Here is a 24552-nt window from a genome sequence, read left to right on the forward strand (position 1 = left end):
TGTACCTCAGGAAGCTGAGCACGAATATCATCTGAACCAATGAAGATACTTTCCAGGTGGGACCACGTACGCTGCACCTCAAACCAGATTGAGATGACCAAGTCTGCTGTGGACAGTTTCTTTTGCCAGCCAGACACCTCCTCAAGGAAGAAAGCAATGTACTTGGAGGTCATTAAATTTTGCAGTTGCACCTGGTTATCTTCCAAGGTTTCAATGAGCTCCTCGTCTGACTTCAATAGTGGGACAGATGTCCGAGAGTGAGGTTCATACTGAAATACCATACCACTCCATGTTGTGTCCAGCTCCTTCAAGACCTTCTCCATGCCCATTTCCTTCACAGCTTTGTCAACAATACCCCGAACCTCATCTTCAAAGTTATGTAAATTCAATTTCAGCAAATCAGCCAGAGTGGTGTCTTTATCCATAGTGAATCTTACTCCAGTTGCTACCATGAGTTGATTCCAGTGCCTCTCTCTTATGGCAGGATTTTGCAGCTCTGACACAGCTCTTAGAGATGTCAGAATATTCTTTACTTGGTTGTCCAGTCCAGCGAATGCATCCCAGGCTCTCATCTCTTTGTCCAAATTACGAATATCTTTTGCATACCTTTTACATTCCAAGTCCATATTCTCTACATTGATATCTCGCCACCTGGTTTTTTGCCAGTCATCCATGCTGGATTTGACCAAGCAGATCATGTCCCAGAGTTCTTTAAGGAGACATACTTCTCTTCTGCACTGCTTCAGCTGTTTGTAATCAGGGACATTAACTTCAAACAATGCCACTGACTCATAAATAGAAGCCATGGTTGACTCCATGTCCTTTATCTCTTTATGTTTAGCATCCAACATCTGATACGAGTTTGGACTGTTATATCTGAAGAAAAAGGGAAAGTATTTTTCAACATTAAATATACAAGGGCAACAAAGGAACCAATGTTCTAGTCTTGACATTAAGATTACATAAAACAAGTTATTTTAAAATAAAATAAACCTTTACGTTGAAGGTCCATCTCTTTCAACCAAATCTCTTCCCCTCCAAATCAGTCATTCACCATGTCTCCTTGTTCAGTGACACCCTTCTTATTCCCCTCCCTCCCCCCCCACACACACAATTGGGCTCAGCTAAAACATCTCCATTACTCAGTCATATCCCCTCTACCTGATTCAATCAGTAACTCTCTTGTGCTCAGTGAGAATTCCTCTCCTTCACAGATTGAGACTTCTCTATCACTACCATCATGTCCTTCTTCCCTTCTCTGAGGCTTCTATTTCCCTGTTGCTGTACCTGAAAGGGGCTTCCGTACGGAACCTCTCTTTGAACTTGTGCTGCTCAACATCAAAGGATGCACAGCTCTTACGCAGGATTGCTACTTCATTTGCCTGCAGTGGAGCTACATGCTGTTTCACCGTGATCGCCATCTTCTTAATGTTGTTCCATTTTTCTGGGAGTTCCTGTAACAAAAATGAAAGAGCTAGTGATGAATGGTGGCTTCCCTCCCCCTCCCAAGTTCTAGATGGCATGAGAGGAGTTCTCAAAGAATCCCATACTTACTTTTATAAACTTAACCTGTCTTGTAGTATATTCCAGCTGGAAATACATATGCACTGTGTCCGTAAAAAATGGGATCACCAACATTTTTCCAAATAACCCAAAAATATCCTAGTGCAATATGTTGTAAGATGAAGCATATGGAGAACATATTTCAGAAATGTGTTGATGAGTACATTTTCAATATGGTGTTTAACAGGCAACAAACGCATGCACTGTTCAGACTGTACATACCCAAGCAATTTTCTAGCACAAGATATTTGGGAAGTACTGTGCCCAAATATTGGTCTGCTATAAGGCCAAAAATACACAGCTACACAGTTTTAATTAATAGTGTAAAAGTCATGTGTTACCGGAATTCCTTTAAAATGTACCCATTTTTGAAAATAAAATGCACGTAGGTAAGTTTAAAACACATCTGTTAACATGCTTCTTTTCCATATGGCCATAGGTAGTTTCTGGCACCTATAAAACCAGTTACCCCATATAGTCAACTTAGATATATTTTTACCCATGCACAGTCTAGCCAATATTCAGTGTTATTTAACTGGCCAGAAATGGTGCTGGCTGGTTAATAATAATAATAACTTTATTTTTGTATACCGCCATACCCAGGGAGTTCTAGGCGGTTCACATCAGTTAATCTAAAATTACAGACAATGAGGTCTTGCAGTTAACAGGAGGGAGGAGCAGGTCCTTGAAGTTAACAAGTTAGGAATGTAAAATAAGAAGGAGTAGGTGGGGATTCCAGACCATTGGTGGGAGGGGTGTGTCGCTAGCTCAGTGCAAATATTTAGCATGAGATAATTGGTTATCTTGTACTGAATATTCCCAGTTAGCGGCTAAAAGCTAATCAGCTATATCGTGTGATAACCAACAATTTTCACACTGACAAGCCAAGTTTAGCAGCCAAATTGAGCTGCGCAAATAATAGTTCTATCTTTACCCACTATAAACTTAGGGATCCTTTTACTAAGGTACGGTAACATAGCCACATAGTAGATGACGGCAGATAAAGACCCAAATGGTCCATCCAGTCTGCCCAACCTGATTCAATTTAAATTTTTTTAAATTTTTTCTTCTTAGCTATTTCTGGGCAAGAATCCAAAGCTCTACCCGGCACTGTGCTTGGGTTCCTACTGCCAAAATCTCTGTTAAAACCTACTCCAGCCCATCTACACCCTCCCGGCCATTGAAGCCCTCCCCAGCTCATCCTTCACCAAATGGCCATATACAGACACAGACCATGCAAGTCTGCCCAGTACTAGTGTAGACGATTTAGTGCGCGTAGACGATTTAGTGCGTGCTAAATGCTAACACGTCCATTATATTTAGCATTTAGCACGTGCTAAACCGGCTAGCACACCTTAGTAAAAGACACACTTAGCCAGCCAGTGCTGGATATTAACTTAGCCAGTTTTTAGCAGCTCCACCCAAAAAAAACCAGATATTCAATGCTGGTCACCAGAAATGGCATAGCATTGAATATCTGTGGTTGACGCTGACAATGGAAGTTAGCTAGCCTGCTTCCCACGGTCTGAATATTGACTGGAGCACGCCTACGTCTTTGAAAATTTATCCTACAGCATATAAAGCAAGATGACAAAGCAGAAATTTGGTATTTCATAAACAATATGAAGATGCACTTCGAATTCTGAAGTCATTTTGTCAGAGCTTCAATGAAAAGGTTTGGAGCATAAACTGAATGACAGTACTAAAGCAAGCACCCGAGAAGGTACAATGAAGGGAATTTGCCTTAACACAAACAGCACAAAGTTGCTGCTTGGTTTCATTCACTGCTTGGAGTAAAGGATCACCAACCTCCAGCTGTCGATAGACATCATCAGGCAGCTCCTGTTCATACATCTTCAACAGCTCAATGGACTGTTTCAGTGGCTCAAACATTTCATCAGTGCTGCTCTGCCTCTCCTTGACAGCCATGAGGTGCCCCATGACCTCCACCAAACCACTGTAGTCACCTTCCGACACTCTTTTACTCAAACCTTTCTCTGCCACTTTTATAAATTCCTCCAGGTCAGCTAAGCTGGAGAAGAAAACAAAAAAGTAGCAAGCAAACAAAAAATTTTCCTATAAGACTAGAGCTTATAATTATATATATATATATACATATCAATATTATAAAAAACAACTCTACGAAAAACATTGCAGATAAGTATCATATAGTCCTTCTTGTCTATCAATATTCCTGCTGCATGCTCTGCATTCCAGTACACTGTGACATTCCCTTCATATCAACACAACTTCAAATTTGCTGCACTAATTGCAGCTTTTCAGGAAGTGTATTATTGCTTTTTGCCTCTACCAGGTTGGTCCATGAAAATGCCACTCTTCCATGAATAAATATTTCTGATGTTACTCTATTGCCTTAGAATCTCATAGTAGGGTTGGGCAGCCAGAAAATGTTTCATGCTGTTTCAGGGAATGTTTATTTTAATTGGGAGTTCACAACCCTCATCATGGTGGGAAATGATACGAAATAATTTTTTTAGAGCTCCGCTCCCCCACTGCCAAGAACAAACAACTGCATCTCTTCCTATTGGCTCCCCAGGCATATCTGAATCCCTGGTGGTCTAGCATCCACAAATTCTCCTCATAGTCTCGCAGTATAAACTCCGAGTAGACAATCAGGAATTCCGGTAGGTTCAAGGGGGGGGGAGGGCAGGGAGGGCATGGATCACAGAGCAGCCTTCTGTTATTGTCAAACAACAGAACCAGCACAACCTGAGAGAAGGATGGACCCGTGAGGAGAGGCAAATGCCTAGAGCCAGGAGATGCATGGCACAACTTGAAACCCAGGCTGTTTGCAGAAGATTTCAGTTTGCAGAAGATTTCGGTTCCTCATATACACAACTCCTGAAGCAGGCCATTTTGGCCAATACATGTACATGTCGAGTCATTGAGTTTTTGATGAATAAAGGATTTTTAAGAACTAATTGAACTCATTGATCATTATAGGCCATTTCCACTCTGTATCTTGCGTCTTTGAGTTTTGTGGATTTGGTTCTCCTGTTCTTTGCTCTTTCAAACAAAACTCTGCCCATTTTTGTTTGCCAATAACAGAAAACAACAGAGGTAAACATAAACCAATGAGATCACCAGTATGAATATGTGTGCATGGATTTTATATAAAACAGAGACCACTCACCTATTTGTGACATGATCAATCAAATGTTGCTTGAACATCAAACTCCATCTCTTGATGACATTCAGCAGGGAAGATTTAAAGGGTCGAGCATCCACTCGCATCCAGTTACTGAAAATGTTGATGGGCTCTAGGTGGTTCACCTCATCATAAATTCTCTCATACGAGTCAATCTGCTCCTTGAATTGTTGCAAGGTGGGAGGTGTCTCAGGTACACCATCCTCTGCATGTGCTTCTATCTCTTCAGCAGTTAAGACATGTCCATACAACAAAAATTGACGCATGAATTCCCTCCGATCATCTACATACAGGTAGGAGTAGTGATCAAAGGAGTTGCGGTACTCAATACAGGATGATATCGTGTTCTGCACACATTCCATGAGGAAATTACGCATGTCAGCCAGATCCGCCATATCTTCCATGTCAGCCTTGAACACAATATTCAAAGCAGAGTTTGTGGAACAAGCTACACTTTAAAATAAACATGCATACATACTTGTTTATTTATTTGGATTTATTTGGATTCACCCAAAGTGGTTTACAATACACTGAACCGTAATCAGGTACTCTTAAAAATGCAATATATTATACAGTATAATGGGCCAAAAAACATAATTGGGAATTTGAAAACTCCAGTTTGATGAAGTATTTAATACGACATTAAAGTTAAATAGGTGTAAAAAAAAAAGAAGGAAAAATGCTCAAAAAATGACTGCCATTCTCATCAGAAATATGAGGACTAAGAACCAGGAACAAATTTACCAAAAACTAAAGCAGGCAAGTGCCCACGTGCATCCAGATCAATGAGGCAAGTACCTGCCTGTCTGAGTTACTTGTATGACATTATCAGCTGCTGCATCATTAATTATAAGAGTTGATGAATAAGGACAACTGACCGTTAAGATGCTTAAGGATAGCCAGAAGTATAAATTTGCCACTGCTAACAACATAAAGGCAGTTACCTGATAATGAGGAAAAGGGCTATGTTCTGCAAGTCTGGCTACCAGGGAAGAGATCCTGTAGATGTCATTAACTAGACCCTCAATTATATCATAAAATCCATCATTGGCTCCCAGCTCAAGAGAAGGACGGAAGATCATGTCTGGGATGGCCAGATCCAACTGCACTTCAAATAAGGGAGCCAGTCCTGCTTTGGAATCTGAGAGAAAGATAACTCTGCTTAGCTACTTGCAAGTGAACTATACAGTTAAGTCAAGCATCAGGTCAGGTCTTCTGCTCCCTAGATTAGCTAGAGATGGAAAATGTTAAAGAGGCAACATTCATAGTCCCTGGGGAAGGTGAGAATTGTGGTCATTAGTTAATATGACAGAATTCAGAGCTCAAAACTGCAGGAATCAATGTGGAACACAGTTGCATGGTACCTGGCCAAAGACCATCACTGGAATAACCAAAATAGTCACAAGGAGGGGACGGGGAATAAAACAGAGGGGGAGAAAAATACGAAGGCAGCCTCAAATGCAGGTTTACAGGGCCATATCACAGCCCCAGTTCTTATTGAGCTGGAAGTCCAAAGGAGGAGGAACACATTACTGAATCCAAAAGAAATATGCATGTAAGTGTGCCTGGACTTTTTTTCATTTTTTAGATTGGAAAGAATGAACTGGGAAAAATAAAAAGAGGCATTCTAGAGCAGTGGTTCCCAACCCTGTCCTGGGGGACCACCAGCCAGTCAGGTTTTCAAGATATCCCTAATGAATATGCATGAAATAAATTAGCATATAATGGAAGTGGCAGGTATGCAAATCTCTATCATGCATATTTATTAGGGATATCCTGACAACCTGACTGGCTGGTGGTCCCCCTGGACAGGGTTGGGAACCACTGTTCTAGAGCATATGGAGAGATGAATTGTCACATCTCAGCATGCACTTTTTGCCCCCATTTCTTCATCCACAGGAACAGGAGGTACAAGTTTTGGGGGCAATATTCAAAGCAATTTAATTGGCCAGAAACAGCTCCTGGCCAGTTAAATCACCTGTTTGGAGACAACTAGTCATTTTCAGAAGCATTTGATTGGTTAACACCGCTGAAAATAACTTGTTAGCACTGAACTGAAAACCAGCTATTCAGGGGGCAGAATTAGCACTTAGTTAAGTGCCAATATTCAGCACTTAACTGGCCAGGTTAACCACTTAAACAGGATCGCATAAAAGTCAGTCCTATCTTTATGCAGTAACCCATAGCCAGTTAAATATTGAATATCTCACATAACCGGCCTTGCGTTAGCCAGCACTGGAAACCCAGAAATTCAAGACCTGTACATGGCCCAGCATTAAATTTTCAGGCTGATCGCTGCTAACTGAACTTTGGGGCCCCTGTGTGGTACGTCTACATGCAGGCAGCTAATTTTTCAAACAGAGACTGTCTAATTATCTTCCCTTTTATAATCAGCTACAAGATACAGAGGTAAGTGCCAGACCTTGTATCTAGACGAGCTAGAGAAAATTCCCCCCATACTTTATAAAATTTAGGGTAATGATCTAAGGTGAGCAAAAAAATTACAAAACTCATGCAGGTTAGTTTGCTGCATTGTCTTGAAATTGCATCATCTTTTGACCTGCAATATCAAGAATGGGAAAAAAAAATCTGAACAAACATAAATGTGTATGTTTCAACCAAAGTATGCTGTGGGACCAATCCCTAAACCTTAAATCTGTTTGTATTTATAGTGGATAAGATTGTTTTGTAGTAACAAGGGACTGGAGTCTCATTATAAGGGTCCACAATAGCATTACTGATGTTAGTTCTTATTCTTGAACACAGGCATAGAAGTCATGTAAAATGCTTCCTTTTCACAACAGGAATACCGGAAAAGGGAAGCAGCTGACAAATGGCAGATAACATTTATATGAGAAAACCAAAAAAAACTCTGTGGAGTGACATACTCAGCTTCCCAGAGGAACGATTACAGAACCTTTTAAGGAATTTACCCCCAATGGAAGCTGATGAAAATGCACCTACACTTTTAGAACAGTGGAAGGATATCATCGCACTTAATAAAGAAGTCATTAGACTAGATTTACATCACGCATTCCTTCTAGGGTACTGCAGGAAACAGATGATACCACATGGCCTGAGGATAATGAAGGGACGTTCACTGATAAATATTTTGAGGTCAATTCCTTTTGTTTTTTGCAGATAACATTTATATAAAAGGCTCTTGAGCAGTTTTTGCCAAACTAATTCACAAAAGACTCTTGCTTGCTGTACCTGTGTTATCCAAAAGGTATTTAAGTGAACATTCAATGGCACTGAAGAACCCATCAAGAACTATTTCATCCACATAATCCACATACACTTTCCAAACTTCTGAAGCAGGGTTTGCGCAAAACAGACTCAGGTTTTCCTAGAAGAAAAAAAAACCAAAAAAAAAAACAACGCAGAAAATGGTCCTTAAAGCTACCTTGGAAATGAGACCTAGAGTTCACAGCTTCATAACCTGAAGCTCAGATTGCCTTCAAATATCAGTACCTCCTTAGAGTTATTGCTCATGGCCTGTGAAGTTCAGGCTGTGCTCATAACAGTAAAACAGTCCTGGAAAAGAATACGAATATCAAGATATGCAGCTTTATATAAAAAGCCTATACATCAGGGGTGTCAAAGTCCCTCCTCGAGGGCCACAATCCAGTCAGGTTTTCAGGATTTCCCCCAATGAATATGCATGAGATCTATTAGCATACAATGAAAGCAATGCATGCAAATAAATCTCATGCATATTCATTGGGGGAAATCCTGAAAACCCAACTGGATTGCGGCCCTCAAGGAGGGACTTTGACACTCCTGCTATACATCAACAAGAAAAAAATTTTCTTCTATTTTGTTCTGTTTTCTGGCATCTCAGACCAAATGAGTCATCTCCCTACATTCTGTATTACTGAGAGAGCCTCTTTTACCTAATTTCTGCCCCGTGAGTCAGCACTTAAAAAAATTCAACCTTCTCTTTCATATTCAAGCCCTCTCTGTCCTACTGAAGTTAAGGACAACAATGTGGACTACCAACCTAACAATCCTGCTTAGAAACTGTGTTCTGGCTCCATGAAAAAAGGTAATAAAATTCATTTTATTTAATCAACAGTACAAACATGTTAACAGAAGAATAGCCTTACTGGTCAGACCAATGGTCCATCTAGCCCAGTATCCTGTTTTCGCAAAGGCCAATCCAAATCACAAATACCTGACAAAAACCCAAATAGTAGCAGCATTCCATGCTACTGTCCCATGTCTTTCTCAATAGCAGATTATGGACTTTTCTTTCAGGAACTAGTCCAAACCTTTATTAAAACCAGCTCCATTAACTGCTCGTACCACCTCCTCTGGCAACACGTTCCAGAGTTTAACTATTCTCCAAGTGAAAAAAATATTTCCTTCTATTGGTTTTAAAAGTATTACTCTGCAACTTCATCAAGTGTCCCCTAGTCTTTGTAAATCCTGAAGCAGTTCCTATGAGCATCGTGAGAAATTCTATCAGAAATCAGAGGTTTCTACCACGGCCCAGAGCACTAAATGCTCCAATGCTGCTCCAACACTCATAGAAGTCCTATGAGCGTCGGAGCATTTAGCACTCTGGGTCATGGTAGAAACCTCTACTACAGCTTAATAAAAGAAGGCCTTAATTTACCATAAAGGGAAATAACCAAGTTTTACATTTTTTCTAAAAATACTATTATTCTTTTCACATCTTAACATCCTTGGTAGTTGAAGTGCCATTCCCTTCAATGTTCTTCTTTTGTAGAAGCCAATTTACATTCTTTGACTGCCCAATTCTAACTCCCAACCCCAGCCCTCCCTTCTGTTATATTCTTTACTCAAGCATAGTTATCTTATCTGAATTTCTGCAATTCTCTTCTCTGACACCGCCACTGTTGCCTAAGTCCCTTCAACTGACTCAAAAAGTTATGATCCATTTTCCAGGTTCAATTTATTTCCAGAGCTCTTCACTCTAAGATCCAATCATTTACAATCTACTTTCATCTTCAGTTCAATTTTAGTTCTGTCGGATCTCCTTTAGCACAGAATCATCTTAACTCCCATGACTTGCTTATTATTCTGCATTAACGCCTACTGTCTCCCCTACTTCTCCCACAACTGATTACCAGCTTTTGTATGGAATAATTGTTGTCATTCTGATAGTCCTTGACCTCTGATCATTCTCACCTTCAGCAGGGCATGGAGTTTCTGTCCTGATTCCCTGATGAGGTTATAGCGTTTCTCCAGTCGCTCATTCCTGTCATCTAGGTTCAGCAGAGTTTCTCTCCTCCCATCTTTTCTCTCAAAGATTGGAAATACCCAGTTCTTCATGATGCTCTGAATATCCTCCACATTATCTTTTGCCCTCTGGATCCTCCTTTCCAGATCATGGACACTGTCTCTGATAGTCTGGATATAATCCCAAATGCCTTTGAAAACAAATATATGGACTTCTTAAAGTTGCACACAGTATCAGAACTGTTTAAACACCCTGTTACCTTTAGACGTTTTGCAGTTATATAGTAATATAATGACATCATTGAGATTCTCCCACTGAAATTACTACACAGAACTGTTCTGCAGTTTTACAAAACAAATTTTACATAGAAATACATTTTGTAGCATACTATGCTATACTTGCATATGATTTTACTTATTGACCATAGAAATGTTACTGCATTATATTACTATTACATAGCAGACACATTTAGGTTCCCTTTTACAAAGCTACGGTAGCAATTCCCCTGCGGCAAATGCAGTCTTGGTGGGCCATTTGGCCTTTATCTGCCATCATGTTTCTATGTAACTGAACATTGCCTCCTATCCCATGATTCTTTAATATTTTCAGAAGCCTCTCATGAGGAACTTTGTTAAAAGCTTTCAGAAAATCTTGATACACTACATCAACTGGCTCACCTTAATCCACATGTTTATTCACACCTTCAAAGAAGTCAAGCAAATCAATGAGGCAAGACCTTCCTTGGCTGAACCCATGCTGACTCTATCCCATTAAATCATGTTTGTTCACATGTTCCACAATTTTATTCTTTATAATTGTTTCCACTATTTTGCCTGGCACTGAAGTCAGGCTTACCAGTCTGTAATTTCGCAGACACAAGTGCAGATTCCTTCTCAGCAGTAGTAAATCCTGTCTTAACACTCCAAGATTCAGGAAGCACAAAATCATCCAGCTTGTCTTACCTGGACTTTTCCAGTTTAGTGTTTCCTCAGCTTCCTTCAGCCTAAAGTCTATTTCTTGTAGCTGTCTTTCCACCAGAGGATATTCTACCTCCAGCACCGTCTTTCTAATCTTGTTATACCAGTTAACCATCAGGTCCAGATTAGCCACAAACTGCCTGTAGGACTCCTTGGCAGAGTAAAACTCTCCAGCTTGTGCTGGGATCTGTTCAGTCTCTCGGGCCTCTAAGTATTTCACTTCTCTTAGGACTGAAACCAGCTATTAAAAAAGACACAGAGATGCTGTTTTGGTCTTCCATTGTCTTTCCTCTGCATAAAATACAATCTCTGCAATCCAGTGAGAAGATAGAGGAGAAACCCAGGCTTTGAAATGGGTTTCAGGCCTGGTTGAGAATTTATTTTTGTTCCTCGGATCATAAACTTAAAGTAGAATAGCAAGAGCCTTCCAAATAGGTCTTGTGTAAAGCATCAACTGGGACTCATTAGGTGAGACCTTGACAGATTTTCTTTGGATCTTAAAGCCAGCCCAAAAAAACTGAACAGGCAAATCTGTGCAGGGGACGGTATTCCTCCTCTGACATTGGGTTTGCCCTCTTGAGGTCTGCCACACTCCTTTAAGGCCTATTTTATTAAGGTTGTTTTCTTATTCTGTCTCTACAGGAAAACGTTTAGTGAATCTGGCCCTCAAAGCATTAAAGCAGTATTGGGGAAGTTAGCAGGAGCATGCTGGCAGCAATCCCCCACACACAAACCTTTGCAAGTATGCTATCGACTACATACCAGTTATCTCATTCCCTTTCTCTGACAGGTGAAACAAAGAGGCAATCACCTCAGCCATTGGTATTTCCCATCCTAACCCTCCACCACATCTTTCCAACCATGTACAGCTGTCTCAAACTCCTCCCAGTAACTCAAACTTACAATTCCAATTAGCACATGCATTCAGACACCTCTGCTTGGCAGTGTTTCTATTCTATCATACCATAGATAGTGTTTCTTATTGCTGCTACTACCATTACAGTTGGGCGAACTAAGGTATAGAGGGAATTAAGTGACTCATTAGAACACACAGAAGATCCAGGATAGATTTGGGGTAAAAGATGCCAGCTACCTATGGTAGTCATTCTCCCCAATACTCCCTCCCACCTATCCAACTCAGTCAGAAAATGATCCAAAAACAAACCAAACTTTTTTTCCGCATATATCCTTAGCTGGGCATAACAGCCCCAATAAAAATAATAATCTAAGACAAAACAGTAAATCCAAACTACCCTTCAGTCCATCCAGCTACAAAATTAGGGCTTTTGATTTTAATCTTTAACTGATAAACATTGATAATATACCTCATTGCAAAACAATTACAATGCATGTTTATTGGGGGGGGGGGGAAACACTGCTTTCCCCAGTACTCCTTCATCTCTTCCCTGGCTCGTCCTGTATCATTCTCTCAGTTTTTGTGTATTATTTGTGCTAACATCTCCTAAGTAACATAAATTATATATTTGATTGCATTGGAGAAGACACTCATCAATAGCATCTGTGCTAGGAAAACACCAATAAATACTGATTTTTTGGCACTCTAAAAGAACTCTTTAATTAGTTGAAAAATAAAAAAAAATTAAAGGCCCAATATTCAAAAGACATGGAACACATTTTAGAAAGGACATCCAGGTTGGTACATTGTTAGTATTTTAGAAAATAATCCGGCAATGTACCGTCTGTTTTAAAATACATGAAAGGTGAATGCCTATGTGATAGTGATTTCCAGCATGAATATCCATTTTATAAAATGAAACATCCAAACTATGAACAGGGCAAAACAATGTACATGTATGTTATTGTGGTAGCACAGAACATCCTTGTTATAAAATGTTATATAGACATTCATGTGGAGTGGAGGAGTAACCTAATGGTTACAGCAATAGGCTAAGAACCAAAGGACCCCCCAGTCCAAATCTCACTGCAGCTGTTACTGATTTTTTATTGAATGGGAGGGCTACATTTATAAGCATTACACTCCTAGGACTCCTTTTACGAAGGTGCGCTAGTGGTTTTATCGCACGCATCGGATTAGCGCGTGCTAGCCAAAAATCTACTGCCTGCTCAAAAGGAGGCGGTAGCGGCTAGCATACGCGGCAATTTAGTGCACGCTAATCCGCGCGTTAAGCCCCTAGCGCACCTTCATAAAAGGAGCCCCTAGTTACAGTGAATTTCGAAACCCAGCTGATTTTTTGACTATCAGGCCCTAAGCTTACAGTCCATAATTTCCTAAGACTAAAAGCCCTAAAATAAAATAAATAAAAATAAAATCCATTAATAAAATAAAAATATGACAATCACAGATCTAAAACAAAATACATAAAATGCCTTTAAACCATGTACAATATAGCTGAAAAAAAGCACTGAATTAGAGGTAAGAAAAACTTATAGAAAATAAGTTCAAATCCTGTCCTCCCACTGATTCTATGTTGGGCAAGTTGATGTACATTTTTAACCCAAACTCCATTATTGATCTTTGTGTTATCTTGTAAAAGTTAATTAATATCTCCCCCCCCATTTCATCCCAGAACCTTAGTTCACCCAACTGTAGTTGGGTAATAGCAGAAATAAGGAACACTGTCTATGGAATATCAGTCACTGCCAAGCCATCGCTTCAGAGGTGGCTGCATGCATATATCAAATAATTAAACAGTAAGACATTTAAGATCATATTTGGACAAAAGGCATAATACAAATTCAAGTAATTTTGAAAAGCACTGGTCTGTTATGAAATACATCACTTTTCTAAGCTAGCAAATAAACCATCACAGTGCTAAGCTTGAACCCAGATTATGGTGGTACTAGTCATTGCATGACAGATAGGTCCCCATCATGACAAAATTGGCATCTCACTTTACCTGAGGATTAAAATTTACAGCTATGGCCTTGGTAAGATTATCACGATGGATTAGTGGCTGTGTGAGGTTATACTGTGATTTTTCAGATACACTATGGGACCATTCCTCATACAGCTTCTCTTTATACCTGTGAAAGAAGACAAGACACTCATTGTGAACACTCATTAGGTAATGACAGAAACATGATCAGTAGCACTATTGAGAAGTTCAGACACCTCTTGCTATGAGAGACTTGTACACTAACACATGGCACAAGTACCCCAAGGGCCAGGGGTACATATGACATCAGCAGGGGGATACACGGTGCCCGGAAAAAAAAAAGAAAACTAACCAATGTACCTACTGTTTTTCTTCTGCTACTGGTCACTACCAGGTCACTCCTATTCCTCCCTCCTGCAGTTTGTCATTATAGGTAACCAGCCTGAACTGTGACCTTTCTCTCTCTTCTAACTCCCCCTCTGTTTTCCCAGTTCTGCAGCAACAGCAGCAAAATCAATGTAAAGATATATGGGACCCTTTCATTTCTCTGATGTAACTTCTTGCATCACAGGGACATGACCAGAAGTCAGCAGGGCATGCAAGAATATGGTCCTGCATGTAGTCATATAGATTTTACCACTGATACCTCTGTCAGCCTGCTGCTGACCTGAGAAAGCTACAAGAAGGTGAGCAAAATAGAGGGGGAAGAGAGAGAAGGGGGATGCGGAACACATGAAGAGACAGGGATACACAGAAAGGAAATGGATGATGGGAACATGGAAAGAGAAAGTAGAAACCAGATGCTGGGACCAACATGGCTAGAAAATTTAAATGACCAGACAACAAAGGTATTTTATTATTTATTTAATTTTTTAATAAAACCTTATATTCCACTTACACCCCAAAACAGTATAAAACACAATAAAACAAAACTCAAAATGATATAAAACACTGCAATATACTACAAATCAAGATTTAACCATGTCACACCACTGCTTATAGAACTACACTGGATGCAGATAGAGAAAAGAATTGAATTCAAACTATGATGATTAGTATTTAAAATGCTATATGGTAATATCCCTAACACAGTGTATCGCAAACTGTGTGCCTCCTGAGATTTCTGGTGTGCCGCGACACACATGGAGGAGTATCATCCACACCGGCTGCCTGCCTACAGGACGTGCCTCTCACGGCGAACACGAAAGGTTGGGTTGTTTTATGGCTGGTATGTAATCGTGAATGTTGCTGAAGTTTGGGAAAAGTTGTGCTATAGATAGATGTTTGACCAAACAGCACAATAGTTCAAGTTAAATTTTCTGTGAGAGTATAGCCCAAACTTCAGATTGGAAGGGTGTATATTCTCTTACCTCTCCTAACTCTCTTCACAGTAAATAGTACAACGTTTATAGATCCTCAGAAGTACCACCTAGCACTTATACAAATTCATTGTGTCAGGCTTTATTTACTACTTCCTCACTGGATCTTCCATACTTTGTTATTAAATTTATAAATACTTTTTTCCACCTTAGTGTATAAATAGTTTAAATACTTAGCTTAAAACTTGTGGTCATGCTTTCAGGGATTTATACCGCCAACATGTTTCACCCGAAGGGGTTTTATCAAGGCACCATATTCCTTTCTAAAGCTTAACGCCGCTGTACCTGCCTACTGAATAGTTAATTCAAAATTAAAGTGATGATGAAATTAAAAGTGGTGAAATCTGAATAGTATTTATTGCTGCAAATTTTCCCCACTTTTGATGGACCATCACATTTATTTTTCTTGAGGGAGATATGACGAGGGCCCTTAGCTTGGAGGTCTCTTCTATATCCAGTGCCTATTATAGGGAGAGTGTCTTCCAGGTGGTCTTGCAAGCTTATGTCTCCCAAACACAGGCATTTAATATGGGTATAACGGATCTCTGCAGCTGCCCCAAATGTTATCAGGTGGATAATACTTTAGAACATGCTTTCTGGCTCTGCCCCCTCATTCAGGCCTTGTGGGGGTAACTTGGTGCTTTTTTAGGCATTGTTCTTCAGAGGGTGGTGCCTCTTTCCCGAGTTGGCGCTGTTCCTTAGGTGGGGGGGACTTCAAGGGGGGGGGCAGACAGCTGATTCGCAAGGCCATAGTAGTGGGCCAGAAGTGTATTTTGCAACATTGGTTGGAGGCCGTTCCACCATCTTTTTGGCATTGGAAAGTGACATATTACTCCCTTATGCTCTTAGAGGCGCACGCGACCACCCCTACATATAAGCAACAAAAGGGTTTTTGGATGACCTGGGAGCATTATATCCAGTGTTTACCAGCAAGAGCCCGTAGCTTTGTCTTGAACCCTCTGCATTTGTGAGCTCCACAGTTGAAGTACGATCCTTTGGGAGGTATCATTGATGGATTGGGTGGGGGGAGGGGGAATGTGGGGATGGGGATGAGGGGTTTATGGGTTGGAGGTAGGATGGGATGGGGGAGGGGGATATAGGTCTCTGGGGACAGTTCTTTTGGGGTTGAACGGTTCATGGGGGGGATGGCTTTTTGGTGTAAATCAGAGTTTCTTGTTTTGTTTGTTTTGTTTCTTAGTACCATTTTACTACTCTGGAGTTCTCCGGATGGTTATGAATATGATTGTATTTGAGTGTACACGCTTTCTCTGGTTTTGTATCATTATTGGCTATGTTGTTTTGTAGGTGTTGTTTACTGGGGAGGGGAGGGGGGGTTAGTGTTCCAGAGGGTTAGGAGGCAATTTGTGTATAATGGGGAGCTTCCATTTGTACTATATTGTTTATGGCGTGTTTGCTCTGTTATGTTTCCAATAAAACATACATTACTCTAAAAATACAGAATATGGTTTGATGTATTTTTTAAACTTTCTGAGTATTTGATTGACCTTTATAAAACAGGCACCCTTTTGGAAATTTGACATAGATGCCCTTTTAAAAAAACGTTATCCTCTAAACATTATCCCCACCTGTCAAATATTCTACAGCTGAAGATGGGTAGAAGCCTGAGCCACTGATAAACAAACGGCCTCATTTACAAAGCTGCACTGCACTAACGGTCCCGAAGCCCATAGAGATTTAAAGGGGCCGCGCGGCTTTGTAAGAGAGGCCGTAAGTCCCCCATGAATTTTATCTAAGGAAACCATAAAAGTGCAATAATATCTCTACTGTAAATTTTGATTTCAAATGCATAGTCTTATAGGGAAAGAGAATAGATTGCCCATAATGTAAATTGCTTACTTTTCAAGCAGCTGCATTATCTCTTCATACTTCTGTATCATTCTCTTCCCTTCGACTGACTCCATGCACCTGTCAGCACCAAGACAGATCAGATCAATAAAGTCGTACACAAACAATATCAAGTGAGAAGATTTTCTGTGATGCTAACAGCATATTAAATGACAGCTATTCTTATCTTGAAGAATACAATAAGACAAATGATGTTATAAGGTATCTTAGTAGATTTCCAACCACATACAGCGGACACGAGGCACAGAACAATTCAATGCAACCCTACTGCAAAGTCACCAAAATCTCTTTCCTCAAGTTGACAGTCCAACTGTTCTTTAATGACTTTCACTGACCCCTGCCCAATTTTGTAGGGGGTCTGTGGTATAAGACCAGGTCCTCTCTTGAGGACCCAGAGGCTTCAAGTCCTTTCCCTCTCATTTAGATTTGATTTTAAGAGTGGTTCATACATTATATTCTAACAAGCACAAAATTCAAAACGACTTCTTTAAATTCCACAACTTAATAAACAATGAAAAGGCATAATAAGGTGCCTCGAAATAGCCTGTCCATCTGCCAACATGCTCTTAGCCTCTACTGTCAGCTATAATCACATGTGGCATTTAAATTCCACTCTAGTCGAAGGAAAATAAAACCTTATTCAGGGCTTGGGCCAACCTGGTCTGCAACCCTACTCTGTTAGCCTCCCAAAGAGGAAGACCAACTCTGTTGTGGCTCCTTTCTTTTATTGGATTGTAGACTCTTTCTCTGGGTTCCTATTACTGAGGAGACCAATCCACCCTCCATCCTAACTGAAGCAGGGGCATAGCCACCATTGAGCAAGTTCTTGCTTTACTTTATCTTTCTGTTCAAGAGCAGGCAGCAGAGGGCGGGGCTGGGGCAGGACTGGAGGGTGGGATTAGGGCATTACAGGGTAGGGATGGGTGGAACTGGGCGGGCCTGGGGGGCAGATCTAGGGGTCCGGATTTTCCGATTGGAAAATCTGGCAACCCTAGGTATATATACTCTATAACACCATTACACTGCCAGATCAACTGTACCAAGTGGTACAGAGAAGGGGGGTGAACTATCAAAAGAGTTGTACAAAGAGAAAGCCCTTTCAAATCTACCCTACTCCCCTCTTTACAAAATGTATACTCACTGTCCAACAGTATCTCCTGCAGTCAAATGTAAGACATTGAAAACATAACTAATCCAAAACCATCTCAATGTCCTTGATGTTCCTTTAATTTTCTTTTAAACTTTTTTTTTACTTTTTTTAGGCCTCAGACTAGTCATTAGGTGCCATGCATTTCTATGGTCACCAAACAAACTTATGGCAATGGCATCCTCATTAGCCCCATTATATATTTTTTCACATTATCTCAATAAGCATTATACAGATCGGGATGGTGCAAACAAGTTTAAAAAGGGGGGACTTTTCTTGAAACAGCCAGAAGGCGAAACATGTCGGAATGACAGGTCCCTTCCCGATGATAGTACGAGACAAGACTGACTTAAGGTAAGTTATAATAATTTTAAGAATTAAGTTATATGAGACACTAAAGAAAAATAGCACTGAGCACTTTAAATAAGAAAAAATGTGAAAAAATATATAATGGGGCCATAAGTTTGTTTGGTGACCATAGAAATGCATGGCACCTAATGACTAGTCTGAGGCCTAAAAAAAGTAAAAAAAAAGTTTAAAAGAAAATTAAAGGAACATCAAGGACATTGAGATGGTTTTGGATTACTCACTGTCCAAAGCACATTTACTTTTCCCCACATGATAAAGCAACAGCCAGCTAGAATGCATAAAGGAATTTCATTTTGAAGTCCCCACATGTGGGCATTCAACCCTATGGGACTTTCAAAGGAAACATTACAGGGAATTTCCCTCTGAAAATCAGTCTGTAGACCCAAACAAACACCATGGGATCTCTAAAGATTATTTTCTAAATAATTAAAACAGAATTCGGACTCAGAAGGAAGTGAAATATTTTCCATCCAAAGCAATATAGGCACATGGTTTTTTTAACGCCAGCAGGCATTACTAAGATACTTACGGATGTGATATGTGCCTGAAGTTACTGAATGGAATCTGGATGCGTTCTTGTAATTGCTGCGCCCAACTCAGACCTCCTCCTACTGGAGGCATATTCTTATTCACCAGTGAATAACCTAGAGACATACAGCAAGGTTTCATATGCCAGTGTCAAACCTACTGTTTTTAGGGAAGGTCCTGGAGCAACAATCTTTATACAAGTCTTGGATTTCTTTTGTAGGAACAGTTGGTGCTGGCTGCATCTGTGGCAGCACGTGAATCTGAAAAGAGGCATGGTCAGGGGCGGATCTTGTGCGTTCCTAAAAGTTATGTGCATTGTTTTAGAATACGCCTAATCCATGAACAACTTAGGTATAGGCATTTAGGCCTAGTTTGGGTGCACCTAAAGATTATGTGATGCACTGGCGCTTAGCGCAATTCTATAAAAGGTATGTGCACCTTGTAGAATCATGCTAAGTGCCATTCTAGTTGCACCAATTTTTTAGGTGTCATATATATAATCAGGCCTATGCCATGTAGGCATGTCCTTCTAGAATAAAGCTTAGCTATGTTACTGCCACTTATACAATTAAATGTACACTTATATACCCACAAAAATGCTGATGTTCTCTACATCAGTGTCTCTCAAAGTGTTTTGGTTCCTGCACACTAAACGGAGCAAATGTTTATCGTGGCATACTATAATAGAAATTACAAAATTGTAAAACCAACAACAAATTAAATTTAAGAGTTATTTATTTTAAAGTTCGTTAAACTATGTATGGGTAATTGTATCAACGATGAAACTAAAGTAGATAGAACAGAATTGCTAATCAATGCAATGGATGTGCTTGTTTTTGAGTTCAAATTAGTTCAAAATGTGGCTCGATAGTCGACAAGCAAACACATATTTCATCATACACCATCTGCAGTCGTTCTCTTTTTTTAATTAAATTCTATCAGAGATGAAAATCCAAGTTCGCAAAGATAAGAAGATCTAAACAGTAACAAAGCCTTTGTTGCTTTAGTTAGGATAATTACTGCATAAAAAATAAAATTACCTGCCATTAGTTTTCAAGGACCAATCACGTCAAAGAATTATGGTTGTCTGGGTGGTTGTATCCTTACGCACACAAACGATCATAACTTTGACAGACTCTTGTGTATGCAACATAAATGTCATCTATTCTAGTATAAGAATAGAATTTAAGAAGGGAATTTTTTAAAATAAAATAAAATTCTAGAACCTCTCGTGGCACACCTGGAATCTCTTCAGGGCACACCACTGTGCTGTGGCACACAGTTTGAGAGACACTGCTCTATATGTATGCATAAAAGTAGTGTGCAAATGTGGGCTCTGAGTTATAGAATTGCCCTTTTAGTGGTAGCGCTAAGGATTAGATTCACTAAATAGTGCTTAAAATTGGGTGCTGAAAAAAAATCATTTGTAAGTGAAATTATAGAAAGGGCACGCATCCTTTATAAAATCATACTTAGCACTGATTCTTGCACCTAACTTTAGGCGCTAGATTTGTGCCTGCTGAAACCTGGTGTAAATGCTGGCGCCCAAGTTAGGCACAGTGAGGATGTATTCTATAACTATGGGCTCCTTTTACGAAGGCGCATTAGGGCCTTAACGCATGGAATAGCACGCGCTAAAATGCCACGTGTGCTAGCCACTACTGCCTCCTCTTGAGCAGGCGGTAGTTTTTTGGCTAGCGCGCACTATAGCGCGCCCTAATCCGGTGCATGCATTAAAAACACTAGCACACTTTCGTAAAAGGAGCCCAATGTGTGCAACTTTTTGGAATGCCTCTGATACACCAATGGCCATATCCCCTTTTGAGTTACACACAAGTAGAGTTAGGCACTGTACCATATAGAACAGCATGCAGCTACACGCACACACATATTTTAATGTGTGCAAATTAACTTCAATAATTGGTTATTGGACTCAATTGTGGATAGCTAAAGATTTTTTGCTTAATTGTGCACAGGTGTTCAGTGAGTACTTAAATTTGGACATGCAAATCTAAGAGTCCTATATAGAATCTGGGAGTACGTGTACAAGTCCTTTTGAATATGGACCCAAATATTTGTACTTAATATGATATGAATAATAAGATTCAGCTAATCTGAGAACTAAAAAAATCTATCAAGCTCTAACTCAACCATTTTGCTTTAAGAGCATAGTAGACCTATTTTCTTCCACACTGGAGCTCTGGGGGCTGTTAAGAGAAAATGAAGAATTATTCCATGATCTTCTGAATTAAATTAATTCCAGTGGCTATGACCATATATTAAAACATACCCAGCTCCTGCTCCTTCAGGATGTGCTCATGATAGATAAATTTAGCATCATCTAGGTCTTTGTCAAACATGGTGACCAGGACGGGATATTTGTCAAACGCATCAGCTGCAATGAGTGGTCGTTCCAGCAGGCTTCCAAACATGTCCAGAATCTGTCACAAAAGGCACAGAGTTATACAGTCAGCTAAAAGAAGAGCAGAAATCCATCCAGTCCAAATTCCTTTTAATTGTCCAATACCTTTCTGCCTAGTATCCTAAAGGAAAGTTTTAAAAACCATCACTGTATGTTTGTAGACAATATGGCAGCACCATGCCAAAGAATAAATCATTTCCCATCTCCAACCACAGTGATCAGTTTATGTCCTTGGAATGGCATTTTTCTCTATGATCTAGCATTATTATCATACACAGTGGTATTATTTTTCCCACAAAATTTATGTAGATAAAAATTAGGTATTCCTTTCCTTTTCATGCAGGATGTATATTAAATACAGTAAGGTTATGAATGTACAACATGCCAGAGCAGTCTCTGTACACTGAACTTTAGAAGAGACAAAAAGAGGAAATGTAAGCCAATTGGTGCATTCATTTGAAATACTAGGAAAAAATGAGTTCTATAAAGGAAGTATTCAACGAACTATGCAGGCCAAAAAAATGAAAGGTCTTTCTAAAAAATATAATATACATTTTTTAGAAAGACCTTTCATTTTGTTGCCCTGCATAGTTCATTGAATACTTCCTTTATAGAACTCATTTTTTCCTAGTTATATTGCTGTTCTATAAAAACTCGGGTTTTGTTAACCTTCATTTGAAATACAACATTTCAAGCCTGAAATGACAGAAAAAATCCCCATAATTTTTGTTTTTTATTCTCGTGTCATAAAGTGTGGGTATTATTGGAATATAGAGTGCACAGGTTTGCACTATTGAAAATGTGCTCACACTTTAGAAAGAGTGTGCACTATTTACATCACTTCTGCTAAAACAAAAAAAAATAAAAACACAGAGCAAAAAAAAAACTAAATGAAAATTCCTATAAATGATGCAGGAAAGAAAAAGTGGAAAGTTTTGGCTGCACAACTCTAATTAAACTGCATGGGATTGCCATAGTTACAATCTCTTAATATTAACTGTTTAGCTGCCTAAGGCCACCAGACTCTAATATCAGCAAGCAAAGGCCAGCCAGATATCTCAGCCATTGATCCTGTTAACTACCACAAACCTTGAAGATATGCTCCAAGCCAGAAGCATCATCCAGTGCCCGGCAGAAAATGGTCCCCAGCCGTCTGTCCATATCCTCGATGCTCTGCTTAAAGTCAGCCACATCACTTGCATACTCCTGAAGAAACATCATGGCATAGTTGCATTAAGCTAAACTAGCAGATCACACTCTATCCATCAAACTACCCAAGTCTTTCACAATAGAGAATGACACGGTGACAAAATTAATCACCGTTCCCGTCCCCGTGGATAACCGCGGGAAACCATCTCGATGTCATTATTCAAGGAGAGAGGGAAGAATCAAGAGTATGAATGGGCTCAATCACAGACCCTTAAGCCTTGCATTGAAGAATGTTGGTGTAGAAGGACTGAGGTTGAGATAGACACGTAAGAATGACACAGGATTGTTTCCCACGGTTATCCGCGGGGACGGGAACGGTGATGAATTATGTCACCGTGTCATTCTCTATTTCACAACTACATTACCTACAATATCCCACAACTAAAACTCACCCTTCATCAGTAGTTGAACAACTGAGGTTCTACAAAGATGCCTTTAAATGTCCTAACAGCCAAGACCTTCAGAAACAAGTTTGTCAGTAGTCAGAATTACTTATGAAGGTGTGTTAATCATACATGTGCTTTTTTAAAAAAATGAACTTCCCTGCTTTAAACAAGTAAATTCTGGCCATATGCTGGCTTTGTACAACCAAAATTTATCTATTTAGATATTGGAGAAGCCAGGGCTAAAGGTTTTGCAGATAGCAGTAATAAGTCAGTTATCATCTGGGTAAAATTTATGCCCTGACTCTATAAAAGACACCTATAGTATATTCTTTTATTTGTAACATGCTTCAAACTTTAACGGCCTCTTTTACAAAGGCACGCTAGTGGCTGCGCTAACGGTCCTGAAGCCCCTAGAGATTTAAAGGGCTTCGGGTATTTTGCTGCGCGGCGTTGTAAAAGAGGCTGTAAGTGGCGAAACGTGCAAAATTAGGATGGATTTCAGCAGGGACCTGTTAATAAGCTGTGTAAGCTCTATTTCAACTAATGCTGAGCAGCAACCCAGCTCTCATGCAAGAGATTTTCAAGTTTTGTTTTCAAACATTAATTTAGACATAGGCAACCTCCAGTGGATAATTTTGATGGGCATCAGAAGATTGTCACTATTACCTTTTCTCCATTCGGTTTGCCCTTCATCCTACTGAGCAGCACAGGCCCAGCAGCAGAAGATTGGAAATGAAAATTCTCCTGGGGACATTTCATGGAGTGGTAACATTGACATAAATAGGATGCAAACATTAGAATCTTGCCGAACATACAACCTGGACTCATAATAATAAAAACCATAAGGACAACATTTTGTGGGATGGCAAATAAACCTATACGATTTTTATTGCATTTTATATTATTTTATTTGTAACATGCTTCAAACTTTAAGTGGTGAAATGTGCAAAATTAGGATGAATTTCAGTGGGGCCCTATTACTAAGCTGTGTAAGGCACTAATGCATGCTTAATGCAGCTTAAAATGGTGTACTATGGGACAGGCTCAGGTGTCCTGTGGTAACTGCAAAATGTATGCACACTAGTTGCATGCTAACCCCCTCTTTTACTAAAGCCGGCAGCACAGGCTGGCATGGTAAATGCTCCAATGCCAATAGAAACTGAATGGGCATAAGAGCATTTGCCACAAGAGACTTGTGCAGCTTTGTAAAAGGAAGCCTAATTTTTTGAGGGGGAAGGGGTATGTCAGGGGGTGGAGAACAGGCATTCTTTTGCTAAACAATTAGCAATTATATTACCGTATTTTCACGCATATAACGCGCGCGTTATACACGTTTTTACCTACCGCGCATACCCCTCGCGCGTTATACGCGTGAGCGCGGTATACAAAAGTTTTTCTACATAGTTCCCACCCCGCCCGACGCCCGATTCACCCCCCCAGCAGGACCGCTCGCACCCCCACCCCGAACGA

At 39.9% G+C, this 24552-nt stretch overlaps 1 protein-coding gene across 2 annotated transcripts in view; it reads right to left on the reverse strand.

The window, feature by feature from the left end:
- The window catches only part of DNAH9 (dynein axonemal heavy chain 9), a 366622-nt gene that overhangs the window by 306584 nt on the left and 35486 nt on the right, over positions 1-24552 (reverse strand). For both annotated transcript variants that reach the window (XM_033960210.1, XM_033960209.1), the window contains exons 8-20: positions 22577-22693; positions 21356-21506; positions 19067-19181; positions 17013-17081; positions 13798-13924; positions 10904-11159; positions 9890-10131; positions 7946-8081; positions 5677-5873; positions 4718-5142; positions 3373-3595; positions 1288-1454; positions 6-876 (exon numbers count right to left, since the gene is read on the reverse strand). In XM_033960210.1, the coding sequence (XP_033816101.1) occupies positions 6-876; positions 1288-1454; positions 3373-3595; positions 4718-5142; positions 5677-5873; positions 7946-8081; positions 9890-10131; positions 10904-11159; positions 13798-13924; positions 17013-17081; positions 19067-19181; positions 21356-21506; positions 22577-22693 (3096 nt within the window). The remainder of the gene's footprint in view (positions 1-5; positions 877-1287; positions 1455-3372; positions 3596-4717; positions 5143-5676; positions 5874-7945; positions 8082-9889; positions 10132-10903; positions 11160-13797; positions 13925-17012; positions 17082-19066; positions 19182-21355; positions 21507-22576; positions 22694-24552) is intronic.

This window comes from Geotrypetes seraphini, chromosome 10 (genome assembly GCF_902459505.1).
Source record: "Geotrypetes seraphini chromosome 10, aGeoSer1.1, whole genome shotgun sequence".
Taxonomy (NCBI): Eukaryota; Metazoa; Chordata; class Amphibia; order Gymnophiona; family Dermophiidae; genus Geotrypetes; species Geotrypetes seraphini.